Source organism: Anopheles ziemanni, chromosome 2, assembly GCF_943734765.1.
Source record: "Anopheles ziemanni chromosome 2, idAnoZiCoDA_A2_x.2, whole genome shotgun sequence".
NCBI lineage: Eukaryota > Metazoa > Arthropoda > Insecta > Diptera > Culicidae > Anopheles > Anopheles ziemanni.
In genome coordinates this window covers 89902901-89921318 of record NC_080705.1, presented here as the reverse complement: position 1 = coordinate 89921318, position 18418 = coordinate 89902901, and the positions used below count along the sequence as shown (strand labels likewise).

The following is an 18418-nucleotide window of genomic DNA, read 5'->3' as shown; positions in this document are numbered from 1 at the left end:
CAAACTAGCGAACTAGAAAAATGAAGGGCCGATTAAGAGGAGTCGAGTGATAGAAGGAAGAAAAAAAGCTAGTTACTGCACCAAACACGCCAGCGCAGTTTGTGTGAAAGCTTGGGCTGTTAAAAAATAAACAGGAAAAAAAAGGAAGCAAGCAATGGGTTTTATGCATTGCATGCAAATAAGGTCAGCAGAGTTGTTCCCCCGAGCACCGGGGAGCGTTTTTGCCTCGTGGCGCATTATGTTGTGCCCTCGTCGAGAAGGCAAATATAGGGGGAGGCTAAAGGAACACCGAGGTGGTATACATCAGCTTGAGCACGCTTTGCTTGCCCGGGTGTTGAGAATAAACACTGTAGCATCACCTCGAACTCGAACACTCGAATGTGTCTCCCTCCCTTCACAGTCTTTGGTCTGCCAGCGCCTCCCGGGAGCTTTTAACGTTCGTCCTCACGGCGACATCAACGCTGACGACGATGATGATGCATCACCACCCTCTTTCCATTAGTAGCTTTGAACCAAGCATACGTGAGGGGTCGTTGGTGTTGCGATTGATGGAAAAACTAGTTTTCCTTCCACACTACACGCTTCTACACTAGCTCTATTCCTAGAGGATCTGCACATTGGCGGGATTTTTCTTTGCAAATGGACGACGCCATAGATCAAGGATCTTGAGGGGAGTAATCTCGGGCTTTGCCGATGGTCCTCAGGTGACGATTAATCCAGGGAGGGGGGAATACAGGACGGGGTACTAAAAGCGCAAATGTGTTTGTCAATTTTGTAGCATAGGAACCAGCAGATACACACACACACACACACACACGTGTGCATAGTACAACGTAAACGGGACTCCTTTCGTTGGGCGGTGAATTCCAGAACCCGATGAAAGAAGGGAACAGTTTACATTTTCTCTTAACACACGTCAATCCGTCACTTCCCTCGTTACACTAGGAAGCACGTAAAGTGCAACCTGGGGGAGGAGGAAAAATCAAAGTGTCACCTGAGCCACCCAAACTGCACCCAGGACGAAAGGGTTTGTGTATTAATTTGCCAGTGGTCAGTGTGATCATTGAACGGATCTGATGAACTCACGGTGATTTTCATAAAGTCGTTTAGATGACCCTTAAGTAAAAAGGAATTTACAACAAATGCTTCGTGAAAAACATCTTACAGTACGGACAGGTTGCGAGGAAACGTTTACTCCCTTATTTTGTTCCACCGAAAAAAACAAATCAAACGTGTACGGGGGGTTGTATTTAACGTGACACAAGCAAAAGCACTTCACTTCTTGATGGAGACTTTCCACATTGCGCCATCCGGGCGAGTGACATGAAGTGCATTGGACAAGAGAAAAAGGCTCTAGGTATCGCTCCGGGAATGGTAAATACGTTTTCTTTGGGGTAGAGCATTTTCCACCCGGCTCATATTCACATGGAGTTCAGTTCACTTTGGTCCGGGACGGCACTCGGCGGGGTACATTTGAATAGTTTCTAATATTTACCCACCTCACACTGGTTAGGAAAGATGGACACATCATAAAGAGTGCTCGCGAGCGGTCCAGCATAACTGCAACCCCATTTGGAAAGGGTGCGAAAATCAACCCCAGAAGTTGAATGAAGAAAATAAATTCTGTGGGATGCAGCGGAACAACTTTCCACTCGGGAAAACCCGTGAGGAAATGAACACTTAGGCTGGCGCATAGGCGCATTCGAACTAAGCGAGATGGAAAAATACGCCTGGCCAACACTCGGTGGGAAAATTCCGATTATACAGGGTAAGCACTTTTCACCTTAAATCACACACACACACACACAGAGCACTGAATGCAAATAGTGAAAAATAACGCGCCTTTGAATGGTTTCCTAATGGCTGACCACCGCTGAGCAAACCGGAGCGGAAGTCAAATGCAAACGGTGGCTTTTCTTGCCTCGAGATAATGTTAGTCTTGCCGACCAGCACACACACACACACACACACACAGGCACATACGGCATCGTAGACAGGGAAGGGCGCGCATACATCAAATAAACGAAAGCTGAATAATGGATGAACGCGACCGGCCACGGGTCAGTGCACTTTCTGCTCCAAAGCGGGGACTCGCATAAATCCATCCTCGCTAAAATATGCTCGCAAAATGTCGACGAAGTTGGATCTCCTTTCCCCAACCCCCCAAAATCCCCTTTGTTCCTACTCAGAAATCTGCCGCTGGAATGCGCTGATATTTTTTACTAATACACATATGACGTTTGGTAGTTGGAAGTGGATTTTCGGAGGGTTTTTTTTATGAATTTTCATTCGTTTCGGCAAATGACAAATAATTTCACTTCGCCCGACCGTATCGTCAATATATTACTCTCAAAGTCTCTGGAAGGTTTTGATGGTGAATTTCTTGAGATGTTTACATGCCAATTTTGAATAATAATCGGTCTACATTCGAAGAAAACCAACTGGAGGTCAGTGTAAACACCGCGAATTTTCCATCGACCGAAAAACATTTGCGACTTTTCCATGAAATTGTACCTCTTTTTGTCGTCTTTCGCAGAACGGGTCCAACGCCCATCATTCAGACCACGTCTGACGGCAGCATATGGGGATTTGGGGGACTTCAATAGCCCTCCACACCATGTCCCGCTGCCCTTCACCTCACCTATAGCCATTTAATACACGAAACACATCGTTCTGGAGTGAACAAATTATTTTACAGCAAGCTGTGGTTTTGCAGCAGCCCCAAACAAACTCGTCTCGTCCGAATTCGAATCGGAAAAGGCAACCGCTTTTATGACTCCAGACACCACATGGTTCGGTGTGTGTTCGTTACGACACAGAAGGTAGGATATAATTTAACCGGATATTGAGGTTACAGTAGAAAAAAAGAGAAGATTCTAAACGGACCAAGGGTGAAGAAGGTTTAAAAGTGCAACCTCTGTCGACAGGTTGAGGTTTAGCTCTAGGAAACGGAGAGAAAGAAGTCGAAAGGAGAATGGGTGACTTGAGACAAGCTTCCAAATCTTTTCCATCCATCGCAAGATTTTATCTGATTGCTACGTATTAAACCTGTGTGTTATAGAAACACCTCAAAAGGCCACTGAAAAAATGCGAAAGGCGCACATCCTGCATAGCAGCGAGCGGTACGGATCCATTGCCTTTTCAGCTAGCTAACTTTCCGAAATTCCAATTTCCCAAGCCCCCGAAAAGAAAATGACCTTTTACAGCACGTTTCCGGCGGGGGTGCAATTTTCGGGCGAAATGTCTTTTGAAAATTATTTTAGTGACCAGTTTCTTTTTACCTTCCCTTTTCCTTTGGTTGGCCTACCATTTCTTTGTTTCCTTCGGTCACTTTGCCCACGCGGCAAAGGCACACACCCCGCACCGTATGGCACGACGGCACCCGGCGAACCGGGAAAGCCAACCGAGGGATGAGAATGGAAAAAGCCAAACATCCATCATACCCAATTGGACACTGTGTGTGTGTGACCCGGGGATCCGGAGACGATGAATCCCGGGGTACAGCGCAAATATAATTGAGTTATTTTTGTTCGAGATGGATTTCGGTTCGTTTCGAGTTCAACTTTTGGCTTGCCTCGTCTCGCGGAAGCAAAACAAAAAGCAAACCGAGCCGAGATTGCAACAGCTGCCCGCAAGATGGAAAAGTTAAAATACAAAAATGTGAAAAAGAATGGAAATATTTGGGCAACGCCTGGCCTGCGGGGCAATATATGGTGATTGTTTTTTTTTGGTTCCGTTTCCTTCGGAACCCTCCCGAAAAAAGGCACCGGAGAGTTGGTGAAAATAGATAGCGCTGTGAGGGAAAATGTCACGGCGAGCCAACCCCTCCAGGCTAGTGTGTGCCGGGATGCGTAAATCTAATAACCGGAACCAAGGAATTGCTAAATAACAGGCGCCCCGAAAATAAAAAAAAACTTCCAGCGCACACGCCTAAGCAATGCGAGGAAAAGATTGCGATAAGAAAAGGAAATAACCACAGCCCGAAGGAACTCACTTTCACAAGACGGGAAAGGGGAGGGAAGGCGGGTGGAAAAGGTGCCAAAATAAAATTTAATAGAAAATAATACATCTCGAGTTAATTTAGTGGCCCGTGGCCCGGCCAATGGTGTCCTCCATTTGCATAGATATTACTCCCCGGGGATACTTGTTAGCAAGCAAGCAAATTCCGCCCGGAACCTCGTCATCCCTTGTTAGGGTGGAAAGCAACAGGATCGGGAAAGGTGGAAAAAGCGCCCATGGTCGAACGCGTTGTTTACGTCTTCTTGCGTGCGCCTGTAGGCAAACAGATATAATTCGTCGTCAATTGAAGGAAATACCAGAGGCTAGAGAGATGGAGGGCAATCTGAACCCAAAATGATTTCTTTCACAACAAAACAAAAACCCCAAGCACATGAGAAAAACAATCATCTTGTGCTTCGTCGGGGCTTTTCTGTAAAAAGTAAACTAAATCTACTTGATGATTGTCTCTTGAATTGGAATCTTTTGTTTTTTTGTTTCGTAACCTTTTACTTCTTAAAAACCTCCGACTGTAGTACAGTTTTCCCCTCCCCCTCTTTCTTATGCTTTCCTTCTGGTTCTACTTTCGTAAAAGGATTCTCCTCTCGCTCGTATCTAATTGCATATAAATTGTGCGAAAAGGCAACTAACTGGTGGCTCCCTGGAGGAAAAGGGTAAATGTTAGAGAAGGTTGCGATGAAAACCAAAAGAAAAAAACGCACAAATCCTTTCACAGCCACAGTCCAACGGAACGGCGTCCGAGAGGGCGAAACAAATTTGAATTGCAAAGATGAATGTCAATGGTCACTTTCCCTCCCAAGGGTAACATTCCTACACCCGGCCGTTGATGGTGGACGGAAGGAATTTGAATATGATTAAAGCAAATTTTCAACGGTTTGCAATCATTTACCCGGACCGGGAGAGGTTTTTTTTTTACTTTCACTTCCACCCTACCAACGTTTTTGGGTAACGTTTGGTGTGGTTGATTGGCACGAAAGCAAAGAGTCCACCAGGCTAGACGAAGCAGGGGCCGTTAAATTGTTCTTGGGGTAACAACGAGGACTGTCATGGTGGAAAGCAGGGAAGTAAACGAAACAGCGGAGCCAGAATCCTTCTTTAATGTGGTTGTCGGCACTTTTCATTATGTGGTTGCCTTCCAATCCTTTCTTTTTCCGGAAAAAAAGAGGGGAAATGGAACCGGAGAGAACACAGCGAAAGATCAAGAACGGTAAAATTTGATGAAGTCGGAAAAGTAATTTGGGCTTGTTTTCGTTTCAACCATCGTCCGCCAAAAGGATCACTTCAAATGATTGCCTCCAATCTGGGTTGATAGCAGCGCCTTTTTCTTACTTAAACCATTGAGCGAAAGAAAAAAAAAGATGAAGGCAAATGCTGTACTCCATGGCGGCGTAGACCAGCTTCGCGTTAATTGAAATTTGACCCTTTATTACAGACTTAAGAGATGCTTGTAGAGCAAACATAAAGAAACGACTGAAAATGTTTGAAAATGAAGGAAAAATACGCAAAAGAAAGATCATAAAGAAATGAAAGCAAATAAAACAGGGAGCACTTAAAATAAGATAAACAAAAAACTGAGAACCACTATGGATGTACAAAAATGAGAAGAGTAAACTTTGTAAATGTTGATACAAAAAAATAAAGAGAATTATTGACGAAAACTGCGTAACGTCGAGCGTTAAAATTATTGAAAAAAGAGTTGAACAGGAGGCTATAATTTTTTAATCTTTTCTTTTCGTTAAACTACTGATCATATTCCATGAATTAAATAAGTAAAGCTATTCAATACATGCAGTAATTTAAGACGAATGCATCGACAAATATCGACTATCCCTTTCATGAGCGTTTGTCATTATTTACTGTTTACAGCTCGAACAGTTTAAACTTAAACGTCTGCTGGAACTTCACATGTGCAAAATTGATTTACGCCATCTTTCGCCCGAGGAGCCTTAAGCAAGGACGATCTCGTCCGCTGCAGGTGGATTCCCAATGCGGTCGGTACGTAAGCAGGCAACCGCAAGGCATCAGCGAAACATGTCATTAGCAGTTAATTACGGCAGTTTGGACACATACGGGAACCAAAGCGTACCCGCAACAACCAAGGAGTGGAAACGGCGAGCATATTGACCACGCCGGAGCAAGACAAGTTTTGCGGTTTGTTGTGCCGTGACCACAGCATCAAGACGTTCCCCGAGACGTGCCTGATCATGCCCATTACTGGCCACCCGCATTTGTATGCTCCGTTTGCGCTTGTACCCGGGGTTTGCCGAACGTGCCTTGGGATCATGCCGGCGCACCTTGCTTCCGGGAGATATTGGAGATATAGCAAGCTTCGTGGCGTTTGCGGAGTAACACCGTCTCGCACTCTCCCCGGCCGAAGAATCCAAACGGCACACACCTACATTTCTCCAAGCCTGTCACAATCCGGTGTACAAATTGATAAATTACCTCACCACAAACGGACGGTCACACACACACACACCCGTGAAAATACACGCCAGCGCTGGGAACGAAATGTGGAACTTCCAACAATGAAGCGAGAGAAAAAAAAGAAGCGTGTGCTACGTTACAACCCGTAGCGAAAGAGTGTGTTGGATATCCCTGGGCGTAAAAGGACTGATTACGGCATCACCTCTGCAGCAATTCGACCCAAAACCCAGCCGCCCAGCCGGAGGTGATGACGAGGGAAACACGGAACACTCAGTGTGACAACAATGGGTGGAGCGCAGTCGGGCGGAAGAACTAGAACAAAACGGTCGTGGGGGAGCAGGTAGGGAGCGGCACGGTACCCTACAAGATGACGCCATAAGGTCTCACACGACTTTGGCCACATTTCGAGGCGGATGGCTGATGAAACACCCAAGGTGCTCGGGGTGTTGGGGATGCGTGGGGTGTTGAATATAGAATTCTAGGTTACGTCGGAAGATGTGAGCCGTGTGGTAGGGAACCTTGGGAACCGTTTCCCAGTCCAGATCCAGCGTGCCATCCATGGTTGCTGCCTACGGGAGGTACAGGGTCCTCGGGCCCGGGAAAGCGTAAGAGATTAAGACCATAAATTATACTCACTATCAAGCCACTTGGAGTCGTATTTCAGGGTACGCTTGAAGTTAAACACCTTCTTGCCAGTTGTCATGTTGTACAGATCGGTGCGGAATATCACCGTGTCGGCTTTCGTGAATTCGGCATTCGTTCCGGAGTACTGCGGAGAAGAGACAGAGAGAGAGAGAGAGAGGTTAGATGGCGTGATACAGGGCGTGAGCAACAGCAGCAAGCGCGAAGTCAGTAATAAAATTAGTTCAGAAACGAATAAATCAATTCGGGCAGCGCTCGAAGGTGCCCGAGACCCAGGACCGACTGGAGTAAGATCCGGAAAATGGCTTGCGCAATGTGACGTGCCGTGTGAAAGCCGGAGGTGGGTAGAGGGGATGGCATCAAAGACAGTTAACGCCTCTCGGTGGGTAGCGATGTTTTCAGCCGCTTCAACCGAGGTACACCAAACAAACCTGGAGTGTCGTTCGAATTTCAGAGAAATCCTGCCAACGACGGCTCACCGATAAGGAATGGTATGCCAACGCAAGCAGTACACAGTATCCCTTCTCTGCTCTCCTTCTAGGGTAGCGGACCTAGTTTCACACCAGTGTTCACTTAAACCGTTCTGGGGGGGAGGCCGCCTCCGGCGAACGGCAATGGACCCATATTTCAGCTTATCTCATGCCAACCAAGCAGAAGAAGTGAAAAAAAGAGGGGACGAGGAAAGCTCGAATTGGAAAAATGGAAACTGTGTCACGCTGCAAGTCCACCCGGTTGAACGGTTTCATCTTCTGCTTCGGTAAGCAACTCCTGGAATTCGAAGGGAGGGACGTGAAAAACAACGTGAAATTTTTGGGAAACGATTCCCAAGGAAAATGCATAAATTTTCTCGACTCCTTTCGTCAGCAGGGCCGGCAGACAAAGGCATTGATAGTGACGGTGCCGCCGACGGTGGGGCACAGAAGCAGATAAAAGCTCCCGTCATGTTGACTAACGCGAACAAACGAGGATATACTACCGGTGAGCTGGCAACATGATAAGTACTTGCGACACTTTTCTTCCTCGATCGAACAGTTTCCAGTCAATTGGAGTTGAGCAAACATTTGGATGCTCAAATCGAGCAGAGTGTAATTGTCTTTAAGAAGCGTTTTAAATTCTAAATTGGACGGAGTTTTATAAAACAAATTCTACGATAGAATATCACACGTTCCGTAATTACTTACCAACGCCGGTAGATCTCCTGGATTGCCCTTCTCCACGTAGATGGCCGTCGAGTTGTCGTACGGATCGTAGGGACACTTGGCAATGCCCAATCCGATTCCGGGCACATACTCCGACCGCAAAAGATGCGTAAGGTTGGACTGGAAAGAGAAAACGAAGGGGTGGGTCAATAAGCACACACATATCCAACGATATTTTTAACCTTAAAAATGAAAACAGTTTTAAAGTGAGTTCCTCTCCCTCAAAAAAAAAAATGGATAACAGAATGCAATTTTACTCCATGAATTAAAATGATCTTTTATTCCTGATAGATGCTGACTAAACAGTGCCTACAAATGTGGTAGTGTCCGGATGATTAAAAAGCGAAACGAAAGCTTGGGGTGGATAAAAAAAACTATGGAAAACAACGGAACAGAAACAAAGAAGCCCAGGCAAACTGGCCAACAAAACCAACATATGAAAGTAGAAGGGATTTGAAGAGACTAAAAAAATGGTGAAAATAGGGTTGTGATCAATTTTCCGCGACTCCCCCAACCCAGCCCCAAGCGATTGTGAGCTAGAACAGAACAAGGGAAAAAACCCCGGGAAAAACACGCTTGTCGGCATTTTCAATAGTGAATGACCATTAGTCATTTTTCTCCCATGTGCTTTATTGAGTTTCCCTTCGGACAAAGACAAAAATGTTGATTTCGAAAAAATTTCAACCACTGTACTCATCACTAAGGCAACCGAATAGAATTCCATTTATCAATCGCACGTATATTGATTACATAGTCACTGCACAAAGAGGTAATGAAGAGGTGCACCGGTGGCCTACCGAAACGTAAATCTGACCATGGAAACCGGTGAGGCTCTATCCGTGGCCCCGCGGCGATGCTCCGTTCGCCACCGGAATTCACCGGCAACCGAAAAGAATAACAAAAAAAGGACACAAACATAGACTAGAGGCTGAACAAGCCACGAAAAGGGACTTGGAAATTGAAGCACGGCAGAAATAGCTTCCGGGTGGATAGTTGGCGGCCGAAACAGTGGGGCTGGGATGGGATTCCATTGAGCGGATGAAAACGACAACGGGCTAAATGAATGGGAAAAACCCGAACCAAAAAGCTCCCGAGCGGCAGGAAGTGGACAATTGGCCCATTGTGTTGGCCGGGTTTTTCCGCAGTGCAGAAGTTTGGAGTTTCGGCACGCCACGCGAGCGAAACGGGGGGGTTTTAGGAGAGAAACTTTCCTTTTTCCCCCCATTTAACAAATGGCTACACCCCACACAGGATCCTGTAGGTGTGCGTGTGTGTGTGAAAAAATGGAGGAGAGTGACAAAGTCGCCGGTATGTTTGGTCGCGACATAAATATTGGATGAAATTTCAAACCAAGCTTGCTTGAAATTTTAGAACGAACGAAAAAAAATCCCGGCTAAGCATTGAAAATGCCAAATAAATACCGGGAAATAAAAGCTCCGCTTTTTACCAGCTCTACCTCGGGGGTTGCTCTTGTTTCCATTTTTTGCCGCTTTCCCCACAATCGTTAGCGTTTGATTATGTAGCGCGAGTGAAAATAGAATGAACAACAACGGACGAAGGATTGAACATTTTAACGCATCAATCCGGTGGACAAGGAAGGCCCCTCCATAGGCCGGTGCACAATGAGGAAAATCGAAAACGTTGGCAAAATTTGCTGTCCGCAACCAAAACATTCTCCTATATCCTAAAAAAAAGTTGGGTGAACGAACGTTCGAAAAAGTGTTTGTAAAATATTTCAAATCAATGAATGAGTTTTGCACAATTGTTCAACGCGTTTAGGTTTGGCCACGATTCGGTTATTTTTGAATGAATTTCCCGACCAAAATCATCGTCCACTAGGGCTAATATTTACGCTCCTTGTGTCCCCCCTCCGTCGTGTCGTGTCGTCCTGAAGGAAGTTTTGAATAAATATTGATAAAAGATAACATACCGTACATATTCATTTGGAACGCCAGAAGCTGCGACGGATTTATTTGTAAACGAAACATTAAAAAATAAATAGCGAAAATGTCGAGGTTTTCACGATGAAAACACTATCGTACTCTGGATGCATGATGTTTTGTTTACACGGAAATCACATTTTGTTTGCTTAATTTAAGGCACCGGTTATTGTATTTCTTTTCATAACACACCAACCCTAGGGGAAAACATTTCCCCCGAATGTTTTAGTTGGATTGTTGCCACCGGAGAGTCGAGTATTGGTTTTGTTTTCTTTTAAAAAAAAGGCGCGGAAAACTACACGCGACAATTCGATCATAGGCATGGGTGGCCACCACATGGAGGAGGAAAATACCGACCTGTTTTCCTCCGGAAAGTATTCGTTTCGGTCGATTTCGGCTGGTGTCTGGCATGCTCGCACGGAATGGAATGGATTCTCCGACGCAAGATTAAACCATAAATTTTCCGGCCCAACTGGATCCATCCGTTGACAGTACCTGCACACCACGTCGTAGGGCTTCGGTTCGTTCCATTCTTTTGCGCGACATCGTTATTGTGTGCCGTGGGCCGATTGAATTTTGGAGCGCGTTTGTCGAGCGAGAAGAAGTGAGTGATAAATTAAAAACTGCATCTCAAATGAATCACGTCCGGTGCAGATTGCGACTGTCACTGTTCCGTCAGGCCATCTGGACAGCTAGTGGCAGCATCCGTACGAGCCAAGGGAAATGGATAAGCAATAACACCGGCTCACTTTGGATCCATTCGGTTGACTTTCTTCACGTTTACTAGAACTAGAACTAGGTTCAAACTAGAAAACCGTCAAGATAAAATATTGTATTGAGTTCATTCGTGAACATTTTCCATCCTCATGTTAAAGTATACACAGTTTTTAAACGCCTTCGAACTTAAAGTATGCTCCAGAGAGAAGTTAACGAATTGTGAGACTCGTGCTCGCAAATGAATTACGTTTATCCTGGCCTGGTAAGAGCATCGTTTAATCTACCCTAAAGCCTTAAAAAAAAGTACGTCATTCATTTCGTAGACGGAACTCAATCAATCTTGGTCCGGTGGACCTTTTTTGTTCATAATTTACTTTAGAGAAAAGAATACCAGACGGTAGTTGCTTTCCACAGTGAAAAGCCACAGCTCCGTTCAGCTTAAAAGATGCCGAACCATCGAAGGGGGGTTCATAAGGGGGTCCTACGCAACGTGTGCATTTAATGGGATCGGATGTCACGGAGCAAAAGACAAAGGGCTCGAGAGAGTTGGTAATTAAAAGCAGTTTGCTAAGGCTCGATCGATTAATTACTCACGCTTCATTACATTTGATGTTTTTCAGTTTTTCCTTGCCCTGCACCAAGCAGACCTCCCCGAGAGATGGTCTTGGGCAGATCCATTTCCTTCTCTCTTTTTTTTCTCCTCTGAAAACCGATAACGACTATTTCTGCGAACTCAGTCATTTCCAACCCCAGCGAGCGCGTCAAACTGGCAAAAGTTATCGCCCCGGGGTAAAAGTGGAAACAATTGTACTTGAGCCAACCGGCGGCAGAAGTTTTCCACTTGATTGAGTTTTCGATGCTCGAAAGTTGCACTTACTACTGTCGCCAGTTGATGATGAAGGCAAATGCGCGTAACTCTTTCGCAAAAGCCCAACCAACCATCCACATGCCTGGCAAGCCTAAGCGAGTTTACCATTTCAGGACCCACATGTTCGATGGAGTATGGGCGGGTGAAAAGGGGGGTGTACGGAAAATGAAAACCATTGGTAGCAATCGTTAACTGAGGGAAACCTAAATGCCGTTCTGAAAATCCATTACCAATGCAATCGACCATAACGGTACGATAATGCTGTCGCTAGCGAGGAAATGTTTGAAGAACGAAAAGAATTGAAAAACAAACACAAAAGGAAAAATTCATAACTTCATCGAAATAAACAGTTTAATTCTTAGTTAGTCGTACTCTATTTTTGAGACCAAGACATGCAACAGATTATTTGTAAACCTTATTCCACAAAAGTTCTCAGTTTTCTAAAAAAAATTCTATCCTCAAATGTTCTAGGAGTTTATATTAAAGTTGACTGCGACGATGTTTCCGTTTCTTAATTAGATTTTCGGTTTAATGGTTCCAGATACTGCAGACTGTTTAATGTAGACAAACCGATTAAAGCACGGACGCGTTAGACGAGCGATGAGTTTTCCCTTCACTTTTTGACACGTTTTCTTGCCAAAGATTTCCTTCCTTTTCCCTTAGGGAGCGATATGCATCAGTCAGTGACGCTTCAAGGAAAAAAAAACGATGACAAGAAACTCGCACCATGGACAGCAATGTAATGCTACACGGAAATACCGTTTGACGCATAATCTGGACTAGCTTTTACGATTTTTAAATAATCCCACTTACATAATAGGTTTCACGCCTCGTTCGCGTTCGCGGCCTAGAGATTGACACGCCATTCGCGCAGTGCGCTCGATTGGAAGGAAAACGCATTTCCCGGATGAAAGCTTCGCCCGCATACGAAACGGAAGACGGCCACAAGCGCCGACGAAAGGGCAGGGGGCGGCTTAATGAGCCTATAATCTTTGATGGATGTTGACACTTCGGGCGTTAACGGTTTATAGTGGTGTCGCGCAAAAGTCGCAGCCGACTTTCAGACGTGAAGAACGGAATGCGGCTTACGACTTGACGCGGAAAGGCAAGACGATTCGCTGATGAGTTAAATTTTGTAATTTAATTTAATGTAAATGACATTAAGAGCAGTGCGCGCTAGCGGACCCTAGAGCCGGAGGGTACCGTTGTTGCTTCTTTGAGGACACTTTCATTAAGGAAATACCGTGTCGTAATCGTAGACTGCAGATAGAGGCGCGCCTTTCAATTTTGGGATTTTTCCTACGAAGGGAGCTTCTTACTATTGATCGCTCGAGGAATCTTTTGTTACAGAACAGCTTCATTATTTCGACGCAATCACTGAACGGTGCACGAGTAGTCTGTCCTTGTGTTGCCAATCGATCCGGGAAATTCAAGCACTGTTCCCGAGTGGAGAAAAACGGAAAAGAATCAAAAAGCGAAAATCTGCAAACCGAGTTGCGGGGATACGCGTTAACCGAGGGGTTGTTTTAAAGTTTTAATGCCTCCCGGAATTATGGGAGTTGTCGACACACCACCTCCTCCACAAGCAGCCGAGGTTAATTGGGGTTTAAGATGGCGTCGCTCGGGGTTTGGCACAGAGGTGTCGTTTTTTGGGGGGTGCTACTGCCAACAAATTTGTGCGACACGAAACCAGGTAGCATGTGTGTGGGAGAGGGGGTGGCGTACATTAGAATTTCCGGCTTTATTCAAAAAACCCTAAACAAACCGTGCTGTGGCTTGGGGAAAGAATGGACACACAATAAAGCAAGCGTCTGGCGGGAGCGCCCCCTCGGGAAAAGGGCGGCCCAGCTTTGAAACAATAACATTATAATCACGAGTACGGCGGTTGACCGGCACCGGTTTAGAGTGCGGGGGTGTGTACGATAATGCTATTAAATTGTTCCATAAAAATCCTCCGGGAGGGGTCGTGCGAAAAGAGGACATTGTTAATTTTTATGCACGCCATTATGGCGCGAGTGGATGCGAGGAAAAGCTTTAAAAGCCATCATCAGCATACGCTAATTCCCAACCGTGGGCTCATCTGTCTTTTCAACGATGTCCCTTACCGAGAGCGAGCCCCTTACTTTTAAGGTGAGCCAACCCCAGCTGGCAGGTCCGTGTTTTAACTGCCTTCTGCTAAAACCATCCACCGGAGATGCATTTTTCCGGGAAACCACGTGAATGTTTAGAAGGTTTTGTTGCGAAACCGCGGATTATAAACGCGGGTGCTGGGAAACGCTCGACGGTTGGAGAAGGTTAAGAGGAGTAGAAGAGCAGCCATCAGGAACTGTTGACAATGGCTTAGTTGAGTGGACTCAAAAAAAAAAAACGACTTTTTTTTGTCAATTTTTAAAACACCGCACCAGGAAAAGCTCCAACTGCTGGAGAATGGAGGTCTGTAAAACAAAGCGACGCAGATTTTCCACGGTTTCCCCGAACAATACAGACGAAGATGGTCCTCCAGTGTGACGGTACAGCGATCGTACGTTTCTCCTCACTCGGGGTCTCACTTCATAACGCCCTCACTCGATAATGGAGAGAAGCCATCCTTTCGCGACCTTTCGAAATGTTAATTGTACTTTCACTTTAGCCGATTATGACTGGCTATTATTATGGTTCTACCTCGGCACAAATGGGTTCTTAAGCAGCTTTTACCGCAGCAGTGTTTCAATTTTAATCAACATTTGAGTACCGAATATCACTTACATATATCACCAGATCCTTTGGGTTGTGAGCATTTGTGCCGCAAATGTACAAACGGTTTCCGCTGTCCATTGGTTGAATCACTCGGATATGGTTTTTGCAGTCAAACATCTGAAAGTAGATAAAGAAAAGAAAATTTCAATTAAAACAGGTAGTTCCTATATAATGAAATACGATTTAGACAGAAAAATCAAGCTGCGGATAAATTACCACTATTTCTTGCCTTTAACATTCTACGAGTTGGATATTGGGTTGAAAAAGTATATTTTCTACCAAACAAAAAAGCATAGTAATAAACTTTGGGATATATAGTTTTTTTCCGTGTATTGTATGCAGCATAAAACAGGTAATAATCTACCTAGAAGCGAATATGAACGATAGGCATCAGTAGTAGTCACTTTTTAATACCTTCAAATTGATTTTTATGCTAACTTCGACAGCTTCGTTAGTTGTAACTTTGTCGTCTGCGTTTGGTGGTTTCACTATCATTTTTAATGTTCACCACCATTGACCGAATTGTGCCGCTCGTTCTGCGCCAACTGCAGTTCGAGGCGTTTTCCTCAGACAAACCGGGACACGGCGAGGAATGCTTACGGGCGCTGAAAATTTCCCATCACGGAGAAAGTTTCCAACAATAAACAACACACTAAGCGCAATGCTTTACACAACGCCACCCACTCGTCCGGACAACCCCCGACGTCGAAGCCAAGAGAACCATTTTGCGCTTCGGCTGAGTTTTCCACGCGATCAGTTCTCCCAGGAGCGAGCCGGCTCGCATTTCATTCAACAGCCGCCGCCACCGCCGCACAATATGCTTCCCCACGGGAAAAGAGTACGATAAATATAAATTATACTTTCTCTAATAACTTCAATAAATCCCCCTTTGTTTTCCCGGAGCGCGGGGATGGATGTGTGAGTGAGATGGAATCGGAGGAAACGCTATCCTCCTCGACTCGCGGGTAGAACGGAGGTTGCCCCGACCCCACAGAAGTTACCTGCCCGGAAGCGCCATGTGCATACGGTCTAGTTGCAGCAGGAAAATCACTTCTGCCAGTGACTGCTCGAACGTCGGTAACGTTTCATACGTACGCAGCCAGCTCGACCCTAGTGCGGCACCATGCGCCTCCATCGGGAGCGTCAGATCGCGACCGAGGCGCGTTGCAGCAGTACGTTTTACATCATTCGGGTGTCTTAGGAGTTCGAGGCCCGAGAAATTGTCACTGGCACAGGGTGTATGCTGGGAGACGCGACGAGTAGACGCGGCAACGCGGTAGAGAATTATGAATATTGACGTTGGAATTTATGGGACCTGGCGAAGGAGAAGTTTCTAGCCATCTTTTCCATCTTTATGGTAGTTCTAGGGAGCAGTAAATTTCTCGCTCTGGCCACCACATTCCACCAACGTACACGACCACCGACTTGGTCACCACACGGGAGAGTCGTCCTCCAGGTCGCAGCATTCAGGACAGCTCTCGAGGGGACGTCCAACTCGAAGTCTTAGGATCCATCAGAAAGGTAAGGTACACGAAAGGCGGTTGCTCATCGGTTCTCTCCTCGACGAACGCGCGTTACATGCCGCTGGCACTCGTAGTTCCGGGTAGACTACGCGAGATGTCATATGCGAACACACACTCACGCCAACACACACACACACACTCATAAATTCAAGCAGCTGCGGCAAGTTTCGGGGCTCATAGAAGATTGTGCGATAATTTATAGTAATAACTTTAACAATTAATAACTTGATATGTGCAATTTACCTAATAGAAAATGGCCACATATGAGCGCACCTCCTTCCGGCGTTGCATTAGTGTTGCCATCCGTAAGGTAGCATAGGTGGGAAACGCTGGTGGAAAACTTTGTCCACAGCATGGGGTGCTCGCCTTTCTATTTGGAGATAACTTTAATTGCACAGGAATGTATTTTCTCCCACAGTTCGCTGATAGGGAGAAGACGTCGCAAGGACTTTTTAGTTGGCAAAACGTGATTAACATTAACGATAAACAAGAGTTGCACACGAAACACAGAAAAGATATAGTGTAGCCATACATCAAAGAATAATTAATTTAATGTAGGCTATTTTATAATGAAATACTTATGAAATCTCTTCGAATGTTAAATACATAATAAACATTCTTTGAATTGTAACCACAAACTTAATTTTAAGGGTAACGTTTCATTCGAATTAGAACACACTGTGAAGTAAAATCCATTTGTACAAACGACAACTGTAAGCTAATGTAGAAAATGAGTTAATTTGATACTCTTAATGAAAACACAATAATTATTATAATTATTATAAGAATTAGTATCAAAGCTGGTAAACTATCTAGACGAGAGATAAACAAATTAAACTCATTAGCCTGCGCTAACCTAATGGTGTCCAACGTGTCGGGTCGGGTATGTACGAATACCCTCACGAAACGTCGCCCTTTTATGTTTGTCCAGTAGACACAAGAACATTAGAAGAATAACATTAGCCATCCTTAGACGGGTGGTAGCTAAGACGAAACGTGACTCATCCCTTTTGTTTGGCTCCCAGAGGATTTCCGACCGAGCGGAGAGTGCCAGAAAGAATCCTTTATCATATCCGCTGGGGCAAAACCAGTCGAAGGCAGGGACATATTCTTCGCTCTGTAACGAGAATCTCATTCTTTCACGGCCCTCTTTAATCACGGAGTCGGGTGCATAAATCCAATAAAAATCACAGTAAATCTATTAGGCAAACAAAACGCGCGTCTAGGCGGGGTCGAAGTGAAATGGATATCACTTTACGTGGGCCTCGGTCCATTCGGTCCGGCCCCCCCCGGAACTTCCGGACGAAAGGCGGCCCGAAAAATGGGACCGAGATGGAGCCACTTTCGAACATGCGTAAGACAAATTTCTCCGCCGCGACCATAATTCTTCCTTGAGGCCAAGGGGCCGAGAAAATCAAATCACTGTACATTTTTCTTTGATTTTCCTCCCGGCCGAGCAAAAATGCAGCCTCCGGACATCGGACAGCCGCCGCTCGGTGGCGGACCCATTAAACCAATAATCATAAAATCAGAATGAAGCTAATAACTGTCACTGGCAGAAGCGACTTTCTTGCCGGGAATTGGGGCGACTGCTCCTTTTCCTAAGACACAAACCGTGTAAAAGCCATTATGTAGGCATAAGGGAGACGCCGACAAAGACACTTCTCCAATTTTCCCTTCGCCAGCGCAATTCTTTCTAACACATGTTTACACAGTAGGGAAAAGGCATATATGCATCTTGTCCTCTCTCGCGTTTTCCGTTCACTCGTGATTGTTGTCATAATCATCAACAACGACAAAACGGGGAATGGATAAAAGATTACCGTAGGGAAGATGCGGAGGGAAATGCGCCATAAAGCCATCAAAGCCTGATCGGGTAGGGGATGTGTGATTGATGTTCGAAGTGCAATAGCGCGCGCACTTTGTTCGTGGAGTTTTCTGTGAGTAGCTACAACCATACACAAACCCCATTCCTTAGCACGATTTATCTTGCTTCCTTTTGTAATAATGGCATCAATCTTTCGGAAACCGATGATTGTGCTTCTCGGCTAAGGCAAGTAAAAATCAATCGCAAAATGAAGCTTTAGATGCTCGTGATCCGAACTTATGTTTAACCATGTTTAACAGAAGAAAGGCACAATTTTTTTAAATATAAACGAATGATATATGAAATTTGAAGTTATTAAACTCAGCCATGATTAAACAACAAATTAAATTTGGTTCAGAAATGGTATTTTAATCGAATTAAATCCTCTTCTCAAATGTTTATCGAACACTAGAAAACCCAATAAAAAGCGGAAACCAGCAGTAGCAAATGTATTTCCCTCATTTATCAGATTGTTTATATTT

The 18418-nt window shown here is 45.1% G+C and overlaps 1 protein-coding gene across 1 annotated transcript in view; it reads right to left on the bottom strand.

Annotated features, from left to right (window-relative positions):
- Positions 1 to 18418, bottom strand: part of LOC131294702 (semaphorin-2A-like) — a 171091-nt gene that overhangs the window by 19109 nt on the left and 133564 nt on the right. Inside the window, exons 5-7 of the mRNA XM_058322747.1 lie at positions 14556 to 14663; positions 8268 to 8405; positions 7081 to 7213 (exon numbers count right to left, since the gene is read on the bottom strand). Of these exons, the coding sequence (XP_058178730.1) occupies positions 7081 to 7213; positions 8268 to 8405; positions 14556 to 14663 (379 nt within the window). The remainder of the gene's footprint in view (positions 1 to 7080; positions 7214 to 8267; positions 8406 to 14555; positions 14664 to 18418) is intronic.